The 20,589-nt window shown below is 44.6% G+C and overlaps 1 protein-coding gene across 3 annotated transcripts in view; it reads left to right on the forward strand.

Annotated features, from left to right (window-relative positions):
* The window catches only part of LOC138356233 (von Willebrand factor-like), a 122,903-nt gene that overhangs the window by 30,543 nt on the left and 71,771 nt on the right, over positions 1-20,589 (forward strand). For all 3 annotated transcript variants that reach the window (XM_069312010.1, XM_069312011.1, XM_069312012.1), the window contains exons 5-13: positions 5,675-5,860; positions 6,057-6,228; positions 6,375-6,505; positions 7,926-8,021; positions 11,105-11,296; positions 11,455-11,626; positions 13,553-13,707; positions 15,832-15,974; positions 17,354-17,516. In XM_069312010.1, coding sequence (XP_069168111.1) covers positions 5,675-5,860; positions 6,057-6,228; positions 6,375-6,505; positions 7,926-8,021; positions 11,105-11,296; positions 11,455-11,626; positions 13,553-13,707; positions 15,832-15,974; positions 17,354-17,516 — 1,410 coding nt within the window. The remainder of the gene's footprint in view (positions 1-5,674; positions 5,861-6,056; positions 6,229-6,374; positions 6,506-7,925; positions 8,022-11,104; positions 11,297-11,454; positions 11,627-13,552; positions 13,708-15,831; positions 15,975-17,353; positions 17,517-20,589) is intronic.

The following is a 20,589-nucleotide window of genomic DNA, read 5'->3' on the forward strand; positions in this document are numbered from 1 at the left end:
CTCACGGTGGATCAGCCATAATGGTTCACTCACGGTGGACCAGTCATTATGGTTCACTCACGGTGGATCAGCCATAATGGTTCACTCACGGTGGACCAGCCATAATGGTTCACTCACGGTGGACCAGTCATTATGGTTCACTCACGGTGGATCAGCCATAATGGTTCACTCACGGTGGATCAGCCATAATGGTTCACTCACGGTGGACCAGTCATTATGGTTCACTCACGGTGGATCAGCCATAATGGTTCACTCACGGTGGACCAGTCATTATGGTTCACTCACGGTGGATCAGCCATAATGGTTCACTCATGGTGGATCAGCCATAATGGTTCACTCACGGTGGATCAGCCATAATGGTTCACTCACGGTGGATCAGCCATAATGGTTCACTCACGGTGGATCAGCCATAATGGTTCACTCACGGTGGATCAGCCATAATGGTTCACTCACGGTGGACCAGTCATTATGGTTCACTCACGGTGGATCAGCCATAATGGTTCACTCATGGTGGACCAGCCATAATGGTTCACTCACGGTGGATCAGCCATAATGGTTCACTCACGGTGGACCAGCCATAATGGTTCACTCACGGTGGACCAGCCATAATGGCTCACTCACGGTGGACCAGCCATAATGGTTCACTCACGGTGGACCAGCCATAATGGTTCACTCATGGTGGACCAGCCATAATGGTTCACTCACGGTGGATCAGCCATAATGGTTCACTCACGGTGGACCAGCCATAATGGTTCACTCACGGTGGACCAGCCATAATGGTTCACTCACGGTGGATCAGCCATAATGGTTCACTCACGGTGGACCAGCCATAATGGTTCACTCATGGTGGACCAGCCATAATGGTTCACTCACGGTGGATCAGCCATAATGGTTCACTCACGGTGGACCAGCCATAATGGTTCACTCACGGTGGACCAGCCATAATGGTTCACTCACGGTGGATCAGCCATAATGGTTCACTCACAGTGGACCAGCCATAATGGTTCACTCACGGTGGATCAGCCATAATGGTTCACTCACGGTGGATCAGCCATAATGGTTCACTCACGGTGGACCAGCCATAATGGTTCACTCACGGTGGACCAGCCATAATGGTTCACTCACGGTGGATCAGCCATAATGGTTCACTCATGGTGGACCAGCCATAATGGTTCACTCACGGTGGACCAGCCATAATGGTTCACTCACGGTGGATCAGCCATAATGGTTCACTCACGGTGGATCAGCCATAATGGTTCACTCACGGTGGACCAGCCATAATGGTTCACTCACGGTGGACCAGCCATAATGGTTCACTCACGGTGGATCAGCCATAATGGTTCACTCACGGTGGACCAGCCATAATGGTTCACTCATGGTGGACCAGCCATAATGGTTCACTCACGGTGGATCAGCCATAATGGTTCACTCACGGTGGACCAGCCATAATGGTTCACTCACGGTGGACCAGCCATAATGGTTCACTCACGGTGGATCAGCCATAATGGTTCACTCACGGTGGATCAGCCATAATGGTTCACTCACGGTGGACCAGCCATAATGGTTCACTCACGGTGGATCAGCCATAATGGTTCACTCACGGTGGACCAGCCATAATGGTTCACTCATGGTGGACCAGCCATAATGGTTCACTCACGGTGGATCAGCCATAATGGTTCACTCACGGTGGACCAGCCATAATGGTTCACTCACGGTGGACCAGCCATAATGGTTCACTCACGGTGGATCAGCCATAATGGTTCACTCATGGTGGACCAGTCATTACGGTTGTAGAAAAACCTACCGGTGATTTATTTGATTATTATATTAAGAGATTGGATTTATTACATCTACGTGTACTGTATTTTATAATTTGTCACCAGTACACTTCCCTTCACACATTTGGTATAATAGGGCATGTATGGAAGCAAAGAAACTGAACAAAAGGGGGTGGAGGAACTTCCGGAATAACAGAACACCAGAAAGTAGAGAGAGATACCAGAGAACCAGGAATGAGTATGTCAGAGTGAGAAGAGAAGCAGAGAAAAGTTATGAAAATGATTATAGCAAACAAAGCCAAGACCGAACCAAAGCTACTCCACAGTCACATCAGAAGGAAAACAACAGTGAAAGAACAGGTATTGAAACTTAGAACAGACGAGGACAGGTATACAGAGAATGACAAATAGGTGTGTGAAGAACTCAACAAGAGGTTCCAGGAGATCTTCACAATAGAATAAGGTGAGGTCACTGTGCTAGGAGAAAGGGAGGTAAACCAGGCGGCCTTGGAAGGGTTCGAAATAACGAGAGAGGAGGTCGAGACACCTGCTGGATCTGGATGTTAGAAAGGCTGTTGGTCCAGACGGGATCTCGCCATGGGTACTGAAAGAGTGTACAGAGGGACTTTGCTTGCCACTCTCCATAGTGTATAGTAGGTCACTGGAGACGGGAGATCCACCAGAAATATGGAAGACATCGAATGTGGTCTCAATATACAGAAAGGGCGACAGGCAAGAGACACTGAACTACAGGCCAGTGTCCTTGACTTGTATACCATGCAAGGTGATGGAGAAGATCGTGAGAATAAGCCTGGTAACACATCTGGAGAGAAGGGACTTCGTGACAAATCGCCAACATGGGTTCAGGGAGGGTAAATCTTGCCTGACTGGCTTAATAGAATTCTACGACCAGGTGACAAAGATTAAGCAAAAAAGAGAGGGCTGGGTGGACTGCATTTTCTTGGATTGTTGGAAAGCCTTTGACACAGTACCGCATAAGAGGCTGGTACATAAGCTGGAGAGACAGGCAGGTGTAGCTGGTAAGGTGCTCCAGTGGATAAAGGAGTACCTAAGCAATAGGAAGCAGAGAGTTACGGTGAGGGGGTGAGACCTCAGATTGGCGTGAAGTCACCAGTGGAGTCCCACAGGGCTCTGTACTCGGTCCTCTCTTGTTTCTGATATATGTAAATGATCTCCCGGAGGGTATAGATTCATTTCTCTCAATGTTTGCGGACGATGCCAAAATTATGAGAAGGATTAAGACAGAGGAGGACTGCTTGAGGCTTCAAGAAGACCTAGACAAGCTGAAGGAATGGTCGAACAAATGGTTGTTAGAGTTTAACCCAACCAAATGTAATGTAATGAAGATACATATAGGTGTAGGGAGCAGGAGGCCAGATACAAGGTATCATCTGGGAGAGGAAATTCTTCAGGAGTCAGAGAAGGAAAAAGACTTGGGGGTTGACATCACGCCAGACCTGTCTCCTGCAGCCCATATCAAGAGGATAACATCAGCGGCATATGCCAGGCTGGCCAACATAAGAACGGCATTCAGAAACTTGTGTAAGGAATCATTCAGAACTTTGTATACCACATATGTCAGACCAATCCTGGAGTATGCAGCCCCAGCATGGAGTCCATATCTAGTTAAGGATAAGACTAAACTGGAAAAGGTTCAAAGGTTTGCCACCAGACTAGTACCCGAGCTGAGAGGTATGAGCTACAAGGAGAGACTACGGGAATTAAACCTCACGTCGCTGGAAGACAGAAGAGTTAGGGGGGACATGATCACCACATTCAAGATTCTCAAGGGAATTGATAGGGTAGATAAAGACAGGCTATTTAACACAAGGGGCACACACACTAGGGGACACAGGTGGAAACTGAGTGCCCAAATGAGCCACAGAGATATTAGAAAGAACTTTTTTAGTGTCAGAGTGGTTGACAAATGGAATACATTAGGAAGTGATGTGGTGGAGACTGACTCCATACACAGTTTCAAGTATAGATATGATAGAGCCCAATAGGCTCAGGAACCTGTAAACAGAGTGGTAGACGGTTGGAACAAGTTATGGGAGAAGGTGGTGGAGGCCAAGACCGTCAGTAGTTTCAAAGCGTTATATGACAGAGTGCTGGGAAGACGGGACACCACGAGCGTAGCTCTCATCCTGTAACTACACTTAGTTAATTACCAGTTGATTGACGGTTGAGAGGCGGGACCAAAGAGCCAGAGCTCAACCCCCGCAAGCACAATTAGGTGAGTACATTTGGGGTGATTTCACATTTTAATCTTATCGTAATTAAACAGTAGATATAATTTGAGTTGTAGATCACACAACAATATAAAGAACATTTAAATGGCCTCAGCTGAGTCAGTAGTGATGCATCACACTTCATTTACTCTTGGACACGTGAATTGTTAGTGTTTAAAGTCGTCTGGGTATTCCTGGTGTGGTCAGCTCACTATAGTATCATGTGGTCACAATTTACCTAAAGATACCGTACACTGTAATATCTGATGACTACATGTATGTACACGTGTTACGCATCAACTTAAATTACTATAATAATGAGACTTACCCTTTGTATATAGTTTTCATGTCTTGTAACGATTAACCCTAGCTATAGAATAAAGAGCCAAATAATCTTAACTAATGAACCGAAATGGCACTTCCCTTACTTCTTGTAGTACGTCGTCCCGGCAGTAAATAGTGACTAAATGAAGTCACACTGATTGCTAGGACACGTTGGGAGTAAATTGAAGTTGTGGGAGGTCCGGGTCTTGGGGCAGGAGTTTCACCACAGCTCACAACATGGGCGGGCGCCTATCTCTTAGACACTGTTTACAAACACTGACTCCACGCGGCGACCAGCATGGTGGGCGCTCTGGCCCCTCCCACTTGCCTCCCTGCGGACGCCTATCCGCAATATTTATTAAGTTTATTCTCTAGATACGTTATTGAGATAAAGTGTGATTATAATATAATTAGATATGAGATTTAAAGATTATTGGTAGTACTTGTAAGCCAATTGATGTTCTGTTTTTTTAATTAAGTCATTCTTCTGGAAGCTTCTAGATTCTTGAGAAATCATGCACCAGATCATACTTCATAGGATCAATTCTATAGTATGATTGACGAGTTCCTTGTCCGAAACTTGGAAAGAATCATCTATGGGCCCTTAGGGAGCACGTAAGGGCCTACGTGACCAAATGGTCAAGTAGGAACCAGATGTAGGATACATTATAATGAATCTGGTGTGATATATAGATATAGCGGGTAAAGTTTCCCACAATGGTTCACTCACAGTGGACCAGCCATAATGGTTCACTCACGGTGGACCAGCCATAATGGTTCACTCACAGTGGACCAGCCATAATGGTTCACTCACGGTGGACCAGCCATAATGGTTCACTCACGGTGGACCAGCCATAATGGTTCATTCACGGTGGACCAGCCATAATGGTTCACTCACGGTGGACCAGCCATAATGGTTCACTCACGGTGGACCAGCCATAATGGTTCACTCACGGTGGACCAGCCATAATGGTTCACTCACGGTGGACCAGCCATAATGGTTCACTCACGGTGGACCAGCCATAATGGTTCACTCACGGTGGATCAGCCATAATGGTTCACTCACGGTGGACCAGCCATAATGGTTCACTCACGGTGGACCAGCCATAATGGTTCACTCACGGTGGACCAGCCATAATGGTTCACTTACGGTGGACCAGCCATAATGGTTCACTCACGGTGGACCAGCCATAATGGTTCACTCACGGTGGACCAGCCATAATTGTTCTCTGACGTTGAGCCAGTAATAACAGGTTAGTCACTTTAGGTCAGCCATCACTGTTCATGCTGAGGCAGATCTGTATCCCCATTTTTCAACAGGTTGTAACTCCAAGCCATCAGCTCCAGCGAACGGGCGGACGGACTGCTCGACGTACGCCGGGTGTCGGGCTGTGTGTAACCCTCGCTACCAGTTTCCAACGGGCGAGCGGCGCCTCTTCCTAACATGTAATGACGGCGAGTGGGAAGTTACCGGTGGCTCCTGGGGCACCCTTCCCAACTGTGAACGTGAGTGCTCACACTGTAGATATTTGAAGGAAAGGAAATTATGAGGAAAAAGACAAAGATGTTTTACTTTTGTCATTAGTAGAAGCAGATTGTTTCAATTCTTCTACTGCATGCACTATTTATGTTTCGTGTAGCATAGCCTAACACTCTCACCTGCCCATCCTCGGCTAACTCCGCCCCCTGCGTCTGTCCACAGCCATCTGTATTCCGCCATGCGAAAACAGCGGCATCTGTCTGGCGCCGGACGTGTGCCAGTGTCCGGATAACTGGGAAGGCAGCTCTTGTGAGATACCCAAGGCGCCGCCCCGCAAGGAATGCTCCACCAAGCCTCCAACTCCAACCAATTCCAGAATATTCTGCAGCAAGAAGTGAGTATCCTGGGTAAAATCATGAGGAAATGTGTAATGGGACACGTGTTGCTATGATAAATATTGACATGATATAAAAGGCAATGGCATGAATAAATTAGTGAAGGAGGAGGAGAGCTTCATTCCTAATAACTGTCAACCCACAGCGAGTGCATCGCCCGATGCCACGAAGGCTATCACTTCTCCGAGGGCACGAGTCGTCTCACCTTTGAGTGTGACAACGGTGTATGGGTCGTCCGCCAGTCTTCCTGGAGCGGCACAACGCCAGACTGTCAGCGTGAGTAGAGATTCTGGCGGTGACAGCTCCTCTGTCAGTCGTCAACCCTGTGACAGATGATGGCTCGCGTGTCAGCCGTCAGTCCTAGGTCAACAGTTAACTTAGTTGATTTAATTCAAAATACACCATTGCCATCCTGTGAGCGGTAGTGTAAATCTTAGAGGTGGGATACAGCAGCATGAGCCATAGTCAGTTTCTTAACGTATACATCGAAACTACATTTGCAGGTATATGTAACATAGCCTAGTCAGTTCATAAAATCCCAGTACACATACCCATAATGTGTGCTGCAGGTTGTATAGTGTCACAAAACGGGCTTAGTTATCAAACATTCGTTTACTGAAATTGTTCATCACAGCATTGATGAACAATTTATAGTTTGTTATTCGTGGTTTAGGCACTAAAATGATGTAGTCGTTTCCTTTATCATCAAGTTACAAGGGATCTTCTGTGCAGTACTGTAGTTGAACGTTGTAGTTCTGTGCAGTGCTGTACATAGATGAACCCTCGTGGGTTCAGTAGACCCCAGGTGTAATCCTTTTGACTATATTGTGGCCTAGTTGTGTGTGGTGTGTGCTGGGGATATCCATCGCATAAGTTCGAATCCTCATCACTGCTCCTTCGGATTTCTCAATAATAATAATAATAATAGTAATAATTATAATAATAATTTTTATTTAGACAAATGTACATACATAAGATACAAGACGTATGTAGTATATATAGGTAAGGCAAGTACCATGCCTAAAGCCACTGATTCGCACAGCGTTTGATCATGATGTGGAAAAAAAATTAAAGCCCTAAAACCATCTTGGATCAAAAGCAAAAATGAACGTCAGTATAGAGATATAGCAAAATATTACATTACATGGTGTTGGCAGAAATTGCAACAGAAAAATAGATAGTAAATTTCACTAAATAAACAGAAGGAATAATTTATTTGTTATTTTTACACGGCAGGAATAAGCAGTTTTACAAGTTCATCAATTAATGTTCAATACCAGCAAAACGTAAGTTGACATTTAGGATGCTGATGGGTTACACAGCGTTACTATAAATACTTTCATTTTAGGAGGATGAACTGGAATATTCAGTTCAGGTTCATATGAGCTCGAGCGTGGGGGGGGGGGGGCAGTGACGAGGGAGTAGAGAACTAGGCTTTGTGTGGCTAAGAAGTTAGAATTACTTGGAAAACAATATCAGTGACAATTTTTTTGTTATACATTAGTAATTTTGTTGTTCTATAACAAAGAAATTTACTCCCATTATAATATAAACATATGTATAATTGACTTGATGATATACAGTATTATGAAGACACACTGATTTGTAATATTGAAGCATATTATCTTAAATATTATCTGCTTATACACACACACACATAATGTATGCAAACACAATAAAGTACGTCTCTTTACAGCCATCTGTGACCCCGCCTGTACGAATGAGGGAAGATGTATCGCACCTAATGTGTGTGAATGTACTCCAGAATACCGTGGTGACATCTGCCAGTACCGTAAGTGTGCTTTCTCGTGTACCTTCTTTTATATATGATGTGCTTGTCTTCCATGGTGGTCAGCATCCACCATCTTACCTCTTGCTCTCTATATGTATGTCATTTTATCTTGTATTTCTTCTTCCTCGTCTTTTTATCTTCTAACATCTATACCTGTTTCTTTGCTTTACACCGTTTAGTCTCTGAATTATCTTCCCTCACTGCTTTATTATGGTGTCTGTGTGTGTGTATAGTATTTGTAATTGTTGTCTCGAACTATTGTAGCTCTTGGATCATTCTGACCGCCAGTTGTCTACTGACTCCCTGTCTATTAAATAATTGGTAGAGGTGGACAGCAATTACTTTCAGTTATCGCTTTTATTGGTGTACGTATTGTTAAATACTGTACAGTCTACATTGTTGTGGTACCACAACAAAGATGCGAGATACTTGGACACCCCCAGGCACAAAAGCAGAGAAATATATGTAACAATAACTAGACTAAGACTGGGACATTCCAGACTGAAACGAGGCCGCTTATATTTACAGGACATAGATAAATGAATATTGTATCCAATGTCATGTTCACAGAAAATCGAACATTATCTCCTCCACTGTTGCAGACATCACAGTGTTTGAATCAATTTCAAAGTGCTCTTCAACATCAAACACATATTAGAGAAGACTTCTCATTACATATATAATAGCAAGTATAATCAAAACATTGGGTAAAAGTCCCCAATCAACTAAAAATTAGGCCGCGTCTGACCTAAGCATTGTACCCCAATCATGTAGACAACTGTACAAAGAAAACGTGAAGGCATATGGCTCCAGAGCGGCGGTAAAGATCAGCTGAACCATCACAACATCATTCCCTCACCGCCGAGTACATTAGCTCTAACTCTTAACAACACAAAAACATTCAAGCCTTGCCTGACCCCTCCACATAGACGTCTCTACATCGCCACTCGTGCAGTATTGTGAGGAGAACACCTTCGTGGAAGATATGGCGGCCCTCAGGTAAGAGATGTAGTGAGCAGCAGTACAGGTCGCGCTGTGTTTACATAGATGGAAGGTGGTGATAATACTGTGAAGCTCTCTGACAATTACTACTTCGAGGGTGATAGTTGTGTCATTGATGTAGTATCAGTACGTCTGCCCACCCTACCATACTTTATTTAGCGTTAAAATCATTACAGCTTGTCAGTTTATGTATTGTGCCGTCATACCCATTCCGTGAGCGGTGGTGGACAGGTTTATATATATATATATATATATATATATATATATATATATATATATATATATATATATATATGCGAACAAGCCTGAATGGTCCCCAGGACTATATGCGAATGAAAACTCACACCCCAGAAGTGACTCGAACCCATACTCCCAGAAGCAACGCAACTGGTAACTACAGGGCGCCTTAATCCGCTTGACCATCACGGCCGTCAAAAGGAAGTGATAGCCGAGGCTATTTGAGCCACTTCCCCGACGGCAACTCCGACGGCCGTGATGGTCAAGCGGATTAAGGCGCCCTGTAGTTACCAGTTGCGTTGCTTCTGGGAGTATGGGTTCGAGTCACTTCTGGGGTGTGAGTTTTCATTCGCATATAGTCCTGGGGACCATTCAGGCTTGTTCGCATTTGTGTTCCTCACGTGTGCCCCAAAGAATGAGGTGATTTGGTGAAATGCTATGCCCAAGATTACCATCCGAGTTGCCGTCGGGGAAGTGGCTCAAATAGCCTCGGCTATCACTTCCTTTTGACGGCCGTGATGGTCAAGCGGATTAAGGCGCCCTGTAGTTACCAGTTGCGTTGCTTCTGGGAGTATGGGTTCGAGTCACTTCTGGGGTGTGAGTTTTCATTCATATATATATATATATATATATATATATATATATATATATATATATATATATATATATATACAATTGACGATCACTAAACACTGATCATTTGTATGCGGAAAAACCACAAAGAAATGTGAAAGAGAGATGAACGTTTCGGCCTGTTAAAGCCGTTGTCAACACCAGACTGACTAGAGGAAGAGAGAGAGGATACAGGCCAACACCTGGAACCTGACCAACCCATCTCTAGGGAAAGGATTACCAGAAACAGGAGAGGTCAAAGAGGATTAAGCGGTCAGAGAATAAGGAATAAGATTAAAGAAAAGCCTCATGAACACACAATAAATGAATATAAAATTGTAATGAGACATTGTAAGCCTCCTTTTCAGAGTTTTTTCTTAAACTGTTGTGTAATATTGTAACTTAAAACAGGGTCAAGTTTGTACATACCAGCACTAACATTGAGAAGATTTGGTCATTGACTAATTAGCGCAGAATCAATTAAATTCCGTTCCACAAAGCCATTGCAATTGGCAATGCTTTTCGCCCCATCCCAGTTAATAGTGCGATCACACAAACTTGTATGTAGATACAAAGCATTAGACGTTTGGGCAGTTCTTATACTATAAACATGTTGGGACATACGTAATTGTAAGGATTTTCCTGTTTGTCCAAGGTACACAGACTCACAATCATTGCAGGGAATCGAATACACACAACCTGCTGTACCAGGGGAGTTTTTTATTAAATTAAACTTGATCGTATTATTACTGAACACCAAATTGATATATTAAGGCTCTTAAAAACTGGGGAAAGTTTCTCAAATCCCATCGCATAAGGTACCACCAATGAGTTTCTATTTTCTGGTTTCGCTTTGGAGACATTATTATAAAACGTAGGTTTAGCTTTCCCAAACGAACAATCCAAAAACATCTTAGGGTACTGTAAACTCTTCCCAATTTCATATATTTTACCTATCTCTTCATCAAAAAACTCAGAGCTGCATACCCTGTTGTAACATTTCTTCCCTCTCATGTTCATCTCTGCCTTATCCTATACTAATCCTTGCTACAGAAACCTCCTTCCTTTCCATTACTTATTCTAATTTATCTTTAAACTTGCTATGTTTATTAGTAACGTCTCAAACTATGAGTAACATTTGTGACTATGTTTTGTATTGATGTTTAAGAAATACTTTTAGATTGCTCCTAAGAACGCAACTCCAGAGATAATATCCGTAACGATACTTTCAGCTATATCAAACTGCGACCCCAAGAATCTTGGCTTCAACGGTGGGTACAACTGCTCGGGCGAGGGCATGGACTTCGGGTGTGTTCTCTGGTGCCCAGCGGACGTAGAGTTCGATTTCCCAGCTGCGGAGTTCTACACCTGCGACTACAGCTCCAGCGTCTGGTCTCCGTCGCCCATACCCATGTGTGACTATGGTAAGGCCTCCTACTTTTGCACAGACAAATAAACATTCTGTTTTACAGATAATCGTTTGTGTAATTCTTGTGATACTTGACCATTTAGTGCGTGGAGTGCCACTCTACCACATACGAGTGAATAACGGATACTGCTTGAGCAAAATTTGTCGTTGCAGGATTCTTAGCAGTAACTCCCTCGCCCTTTGAGCCAAGTCGTGGGACGTACCCGCCATTATTCGGTGTAGACGCCAGCTTAATTTCTACCACACAAAAGGTCAAGAAGCTGCCAGGCTCCTGCTTCACCTGGTCTGGCACTCACTTCAAGTCTTTTGATGGAAAAGTGTACAGGTGAGGCAAGGTTGATGTTTACCTGTCTGGTACAAGGTGAGGTTCACAACACATTTTATATAGTCATGACGTTAGTGGCAAATATTATTATAGCAAGAATTATCCTTGTAGTACTCAACGTACTACAAGGATAATTACATGCAAATATTCCTTTTGCCTTTCTGGATATCGAACCCCGTGATAGACGGCATTTGTTTTGGCTGGTGTGTGTGACCATCAGGGGTAACACAGGTGAAGCCTAACATTCACAACGTCACTAAACTGATGTACTAAACTGCCCGCACCTGAGGACCAACAATAGAAAACGTGACATCACATCAATATTGCGAGCCGCTTTGCTTTTAGTACATCAGTTTTTGGCCTTAGGGGAATGTATAGGTCAACATGTAGTTTATATATTGTAGAGGACGAGTTGCCGGTAGTGTTCTTAGTCTTATATAACCCATTGTTTTATCCAGTCGCTGTAAAGCCTTGCTTAAAATCATCATATATTTCTATATAATATTTGACGACTGAGATATACAATATCAGGCTATTGAATATTTTGATGAAAGTACGGCGAACTTTATTGTATTTTTAACTGCAAAGTTAAATCATTGCAATTGTGTTAGAGAGTGGAGCAGGTCACGCTGCAGATATACGACACAGGGGTGAGGGTGTTATGTTAGCGTGATCTTGACACACGGTAAACCTCCAGTGCTTATGATGTGATGCACTATGTATATATATATATATATATATATATATATATATATATATATATATATATATATATATATACATATATATGCTTCCTGTCCCAGACTAAACTAATTACTAGGTTTTGGATATTTAAACTCAGTTTAGTAAAATGGTCTTATTTCTAAGAATGAACCTCACATTTTTACAATGCTACATTCTAGAAACAATGGAGTGTCATTAGCACTAACTGCTAAATTATAGCAACAGCTGAGTGTTAATAACACTAACTGCTACATTCTAGCAATAATTGAGTGTCATTAGCACTAACTGCTACATCTGGCAACATTGGGTGGGTCATTAGCACTAACTGCTACATCTGGCAACATTGGGTGGGTCATTAGCACTAACTGCTACATCTGGCAACATTGGGATGGGTCATTAGCACTAACTGCTACATCTGGCAACATTGGGATGGGTCATTAGCACTAACTGCTACATCTGGCAACATTGGGATGGGTCATTAGCACTAACTGCTACATTCTGGCAACATTGGGATGGGTCATTAGCACTAACTGCTACATTCTGGCAACATTGGGATGGGTCATTAGCACTAACTGCTACATTCTGGCAACATTGGGATGGGTCATTAGCACTAACTGCTACATTCCCAGGATGCAGTCCATAACAGTTCGCTCACTCTGAGTACTCATTTTCTGCTAGGTGAACAAAGGCATCAGATGCAAAGACACGTGTCTAAGCATCTTGCCCTGTCCGAGCACCGAACTTGGGTCCAGCTCCTTGTGAGCAGGATGCGAGAACCACTGTGTTGTTGGTCAGATCATTGTATTAAAATGCCGACTCCTGCAAAGCTTCGACAATTACTATTACAAACATATGTTCTCTTCTGGACAGCTTCGAGACCCCGTGTTCCCTTGACAGCTTCATGACCCCGTGCCCCTTGACAGCTTCGAGACCCCGTGTCATAACCATGTGTCTCCTTGACAGCTTCGAGACCCCGTGTCATAACCATGTGTCTCCTTGACAGCTTCGAGACCCCGTGTCATAACCACGTGTCTCCTTGACAGCTTCGAGACCCCGTGTCATAACCACGTGTTCCCTTGACAGCTCCGAGACCCCGTGTCATAACCATGTGTCCCCTTGACAGCTTCGAGACCCCGTGTTATAGCCATGTGTCCCCTTGACAGCTTCGAGACCCCGTGCCATAACCACGTGTTCCCTTGACAGCTTCGAGAGCTCGTGTCCCTACACCCTGCTGCAGGACTCGTCCCATGGAACCTTCACCGTCAACTTGCGCACGGCTGACGGCTGTCAAGGGTCATCTTGCCCCAAGGTCATCCAGATTTTCCTAGAGGACGACGAGTATGTTCTCCAGGCCACAGGTCAGTCCCACGTGTTGGTCCCACTTGTTCTTGTTAGGTCATGTTATCTTCTTTGCTACGCCATAATATTTTCATGCTTAGTCATGTTATCGTCTTGCTTAGTCATGTTATCTTGTTTCTAGGTGTGAGATTTTTCCTTTAGGATTGACCTTAGAAAGGCGGGAGCAACCGCCAGGACCTCAACACAATGTTGAAGTCTCTATCCGCTGAGGCGTCGAGCTCAAGTCACGTAGCACTAGTAAGGGTAACCCACGGGTTCTCACTTTGATACTTTATTGACTTTGGCGCTATGAATCAGGTTTCAAATTCCCAGAAGCAGGAGTTCAGATAAAAATTCACATGAACCATTGCAGTATTAAAATGTGGGAATAATTATGTTGAGGGGTTGACATAAAGACCGTTCTCTAACAATCAACTAAGTACAAGGGCGTGGAGAAATTATAGAAAGAATAAGGCACTAGTGAGCAGAGTAAAGATACCAGAGCGCCAGGAATGAATACGTCAGGGTGAGAATTACCAGCGGGGAGGTGAGGAAGCACCTGCTAGAGTTGGAAGTGACAAAGGCTATAGGCCAGGATGGAATCTCACCTTGGATACTGAAGGAAGGAGCAGAAGCTCTGCGCCAGTCACTCTCCATGGTGTATAGCAAATCACTGGTAACAGATGAACTGCCAAAAATTTGGAAGATGGCTAATGTAGTCCCCGATATTCAAGAAAGGTGATAGACAGGAAGTACTAAACTACAGGCCAGTGTCACTAACTTGCATACCATGTAAGGTGATGGAGAAGATTGTGCGAAAAAAGCTAGTGGAACATCTGGAGCGGAAGAACTTTGTATCACAACATCAGCATGGGTTCAGGGATGGCAAATCATGCCTCAAAGGTTTAATTGAATTTTATGACCAGGCAAGGAAGAGAGGGGTGGGCAGACTGCATATTTTTGGATTGTCAGAACGCCTTTAACACAGTACCACATTAGAGACTAGTGCACAAACTGGAGAGGCAGGAGTGAAAGGGAAGGTACTCCACTGGATAAGGGAGTACCTAGGCAACAGAAGACAGCGAGTCACTGTGGGGGATGAGGTCTCGGAGTGGCGAGGCGTCACTAGTGGAGTCCCGCAGGGGTCAGTTCTTGGGCCTATACTGTTCCTGATATATGTAAATGATCTCCCGGAAGGAATTAGACTCGTTTCTCTCAATGTTTGTTGATGATGCAACAATTATGAGGAGGATTAAGACAGAGTAAGATAGTATGAGGCTACAAGATGACCTAAATAAACTGAAGGAATGGTCCAATAAATGGCTACTAATAGGAGGCCAGACACAGGGTACCGACTGGGAGATGAAGTCCTTCATGAAACGGACAGAGAGAAAGATCTAGGAGTTGATATCACACCAAACCTGTCTCCTGAAGCCCACATAAAAAGAATAACGTCTGTGGCGTATGCGAGGCTGGCTAACATCAGAACTGCCTTCAGGAACCTGTGTAACGAATCATTCAGAACCTTGTACACCACATATGTAAGACCAATCCTGGAGTATGCGGCCCCAGCATGGAGCCCCGTACCTTGTCAAGCACAAGACGAAGCTGGAAAAAGTTCAGAGGTATGCCACTAGGCTAGTCCCAGAACTAAGAGGCATGAGTTACGAGGAAAGGCTGCGAGAAATGCACCTCAAGACACTAGAAGACAGAAGAGTAAGGGGAGATATTATCACTACCTTCAATTTTTTCAGAGGAATTGACAGGGTAGATAAGGATAAACTGTTTAACACGGGTGGTACGCGAACAAAGGGAAACAGGTGGAAACTGTGTACTCAAATGAGCCACAGGGACGTTAGAAAGAACTTTTTTAGTGTCAGAGTAGTTAACAAGTGGAATGCATTAGGCAGTGATGTGGTGGAGGCTGACTCCATACACAGTTTCAAGTGTAGATATGATAGAGCCCAATAGGCTCAGGAATCTGTACACCTGTTGATTGACGGTTGAGAGGCAGGACCAAAGAGCCAGAGCTCAACCCCCGCAAGCACAACTAGGTGAATACACACACACACACGCATTCCCCCCCCCCTTCCCACACACACACACACACCGCCATGTGTAACCAGAGCCGCTTGTGTCCACAGAGACGGGTGAGCCAAGTCTGGCCTACCGGGACACCAACCTGGCCATCCCTGGTCAGATGAACGGTGTTGTGTCGGAGAGAGTGGCACACTTCGTGGTGGTCAAGGTGTCCGGCCTGGGACTGACCATCAAGTGGGACATGAAGGTAAGTCACCAGCACGTTGGAGTGTGAGGTCAGTGGTACTTACCCATTAGTGTTCATGTGGGAGTGAGGTCTGTCTCTTTATTCCCCGCCTACTAGCCTTGTACCTGTTGCCTTTCAACCGAACTAATTTTCAAATTCTTTGTCCAATTGGGCCTCAAAGTTGTGGATGGAGGTGGCTTCCACAACTTCTTCTTTTAGAACATTCTATTTGTTAACAACCCATTCAAGGTACGAGTACTTTCTTACGTCCCTTCGGGTCATTTGCGTTTCCAGCTTCCACCTGTGTCCTCTTGTCCTGCTTTCTCTCAATCTGAAGAAGTTATCCTTGTCCACCTTATTTATTTCCCTCATTATCTTGTAAGTTGTGATCATATCCCCTCTGTTCCTTCTATACTTTAGGGTCATGAGATTTAGTTCCATTAGCCTATCTTCATAGATCATTATGCCTCGTTAGGGTGGGCAGCCCTGCTATCTCCCTCTGTAGTACTCTCTGTTTCACTGGTAAGCAGGTCTGGTCCACTATTTCCCCAGGTTCTACTCTCTGTTGTCAGATTTGCATTATCCCATGCACCACTTTCTGGTTGCCTTGCATTTCTCCGTTGCTTTTCTTCTCTGATTCTCTATACTGCTTCCCTTTTCTCCTTAGACATGTCCTGTCTAATAAACACAGCATGGTACTTTTCCTCATTTCTTAATATCTCTTCTCTGCCAGTATATACTTAACTGGGTTGTGTTCATAAAAATCACTTTCACTGGTCGGTTTCTTCCTCTCTGAAACTCACCTAGCCTGCAGAAATGCTCCATTTTCTTTGTTGCATTTCTGGCCTGAATTTTGCATAGAATTTCTGTTATTTCATTCTGTTCTATCTCCTTATTTGCCAAGTGTCTCCCTCACGCTCAGGTAGGTTACATATTATTTCTGATCTCTCCCTCTCCAACTCCTGCCTTATATATTTCATGACTTGGGTAGTTTATACAGCCTCTGACACTGTTTCCTTAATTATCTTCTTTCCCTCTGAACACTTTACTGCCTCAACAAAAGTTTTATCTGGTCTTACTCCTCAAAACTCGTTTACATTCTCAATTTGTTTAATTCTTTGTCTCTGTTATCTTACTCACTTCCTCTGTTGCCTTTGCTTCCTCTTCTCCCTGTTTGTATTGAGGCCCACTTGGTGGTGGTCAAGGTGTCCGGCCTTCAACTGACCACCAAGTATGACATGAGTGTAAGTCAGCAGCACAGTGTAGATAGACTTAAGAGATGCGTTATAATATGCCAAAGAGAGCATTTGACAAAATAGCATTGATGTACTGAAATACAATATCAAGTTAGGCATTGCCTGGAAGGTGGAAGCGTGAGTGAGATGTTCCATGCTCCCCAGAGCTTGGTGGTGACGGAGATAAGCGAACTGCTGTGGAACAGGACGTCAGGACTTTGTGGTCGCCGTGATGGCTCCCAGGACAACGACTGGAGCTACGCTGACGGCACCCTGGAGCCTAACGTCAACTCCTTCCTGCAGGCGTGGCAGGCCAAGACCCTTGGAGGTTAGTATAGTCCTTCCTCTCATATATATATGCTCCAACCCATCCTCCTGAAATGATAGTACTTATAGTAACTATTTGCTGGAAAATACCACTATGTAGTGATGGTCCACCAGTACACCACCTTTTGTACGTATAATTTTATAGATTCCGGAAAAATAATGCTAAAAACTAATCTTAAATATTCCTAGGCCTAGTACAGCACATATATTTGCTATATTAATCCTAAGATAGCAGATATTAGGCTTATAATTGTTAGGAGAGGTTAGGTTAGACCAACACTTATGTTGTGGTTAAAAATGTTTCCAGTTTGTCCAAAGTGAATAACACAACAGGCAGCTTTCAGGTAGTCCATCACTACATATTGGTACGTCCCACCATATGCCTGTTATAAGTACTTTCATATAAGGAGGACTGATTGATATTTTCCTACAAGCTTGAGCTTTGAGCTTTGATGTCCAAAGAGCTTGGTGAGGATGTGGGAGGAAGAAGGATGGGGCAGTGAAATTCTTAGAACAGGATCTGAATGTGGAGAGAGGAGGCTTGAAAGTTCGGTGGCCTTTCCACCGTGGATTGGAGATGTTTTCTCGGTCAAGCCTGTGGCTTGAGTACTTCTTAGGCGGCAGGAGGCTAGTGGTGAGGCGGTGTGATGTCGTCCTGGTTCACTTGAGGTGAGGTCTGGCTTGGAGGAGGCATCTTCCCTATTGAGATGGTGAGAGGTAGGTTCACTGTTGCTTGGAGGTGCTTTGGCAGGGAGGTATTCGCATGTACTTTCCAAATGACAGCGGTAGTATTGGAGTTCCTATCGGGTCTTCGTACTTGTCCAAGAAGGGCAATTGTCCTTTCTTGAAGTTGAATTTCAGGTCGATGTATTCTCTCTTCAGGGCGATGAGGTCTACATATTGTTCCACGGTCTCGTGATGGACAAAGATAGGGTGAGGAAATTATTTTTGGTTTGTGTCAGGGTGGTTTGTGAAGAGTTCGACGAGCCGGTTGCATTCTAAGGCGATGACTATTCTTGTGCTACTGTTGCCGTTGGAAACATCATCGTGGAGGAAGATGGCAAAGTAAGGTTTTTCCTTGCTTGGGCTGCTTGGGTTTGGATCAAAGTCTGGATCCACGTATGTAATGTTCTTTGCCAAATTGTCTGGATCAATTGGTTCCTGTGGTTGTGGATATGGTTCTGAATCTGATTCTACTTGTTGGCGTTTTGCTTTCCTTTTTGCCTTTGTCACCCGCCTGTTGACAGTAGGCGTTGAGGCTTCCATTGGTTGTTGGGATGACTGGTCTGGGGTGGAGGTGGACTGGGTGGATGTTGATGTCTGGGTAACTGGTGTTGTTGACACTGGTGTTGGGTCAGCCTCAGAGGGGGTGGTAGTGGCATGGCTTCGGTTGTTGTTGGTGTTGGAAGCTGGTCTGTTTGGGTTGAAGCAGCGTTTTGAGGCTGTAGCAGGTCCGCTGAGATTGTCATGGTAGGTAGATTGTTTTGGGTGAGCAGCATATTCAGTATTCTCACGTATTTGGCGACGTCTGTTCCTGCCATGTTCTCAGCTACACTGATCAGGGATGGGATGCTAGTGGTAGCGACCGAGACCGCTGATTGGTTGACAGGAGAGTTGGCTGGCTGGGCTGCAGTCGCCTGTGTGCTGGGTCCCCAGTGGAGTAGGAGGGTTCTGGCCTGGTGTGGATGTCTGTGCAGCAGGAGCGTTGGGAAGCACTGGGAACGACGTAGCCTGGATATTGAAGCTCGCCGGCTGAATGGTTGTTGGGTTGGCAGTTGCTGTTTTCTTGATTTCGTCAAGTCGTACTTGGCAGTCCATGGAGACGGCGGTGTGAACTCCTCCACAATTCAGACACAAGTTGCTGGCAGACTGGCAGGTTTTGAACTGGTGATCTTGGGTGCAAATGCTGTACTTTGCCTCTGCTTGTGGACAGTTCCTGGTAACATGGTCGAATATAACACTTAAAACATTGGCGGTCGATGTAGTAACGCTCCTTCTTGACAGTGTCAGGTGTAATGGAAATGTCCAAGCATCTGAATCCATTTTCCGTTGCTGCAGCAGCTGTTGTGAAGGTGACCTTGAGAGTGGGCCTTGGGGTGTCGTCGTTCTTGATGACTTTGACTTTAGCTGCAGTCAGAGCAGGGTTCCTGGAGTTGATGCTATCAAGTATGTTGTCCGGGTCCTGGGTGGTGATGTAGACACTCGTGTGGCTGACGAAGATGGTTCGTTCAGCCAAGGAGCGTCGGGTAGGAGTGATGATAAGGTTGGAGTTTCGTAGGGCGTCCTGGTGCTCTTGTGCAAACAGTTGCTCCAGAGCTTCCTCGCTTGAATAGAGAAGTACAGCGCCATCGGCATCGTCGCGGATGTCCAATGGAGCAGCATTCGTAATGTCGACGATTTTCTTTAGTAATTGGGGCCCATTGTATCTGGTTTCGTCCCGAAACCGGACTTTGATGCGGTAGATCATGATGATGGTGAATCACAAGCCATATTGTCTTCCATCCATTCTATTTAAGTGTATGAATCCTCTAAGGCATCTTTGCTTGCTAGACAGGTGTTGTTTTCTCCCTGTTACTTGCTTCATATTACAAGTACATAAACATGCGGGACAGTCAGGTCATGCCACCCCATACATTTTCTTCTCCCAGTCATGCCACCCATATATGTTCTTCTCCCAGTCATGCCACACATATATGTTCTTCTCCCAGTCATGCCACACATATATGTTCTTCTCCCAGTCATGCCACCAATATATGTTCTTCTCCCAGTCATGCCACCAATATATGTTCTTCTCCCAGTCATGCCACACATATATGTTCTTCTCCCAGTCATGCCACCAATATATGTTCTTCTCCCAGTCATGCCACACATATATGTTCTTCTCCCAGTCATGCCACACATATATGTTCTTCTCCCAGTCATGCCACCAATATATGTTCTTCTCCCAGTCATGCCACACATATATGTTCTTCTCCCAGTCATGCCACCAATATATGTTCTTCTCCCAGTCATGCCACACATATATGTTCTTCACCATGCTGAAGAACACGAGTACTGTCAGATTTTGGCGCATT

Source organism: Procambarus clarkii, chromosome 71 (genome assembly GCF_040958095.1).
Source record: "Procambarus clarkii isolate CNS0578487 chromosome 71, FALCON_Pclarkii_2.0, whole genome shotgun sequence".
Classification (NCBI taxonomy): Eukaryota; Metazoa; Arthropoda; class Malacostraca; order Decapoda; family Cambaridae; genus Procambarus; species Procambarus clarkii.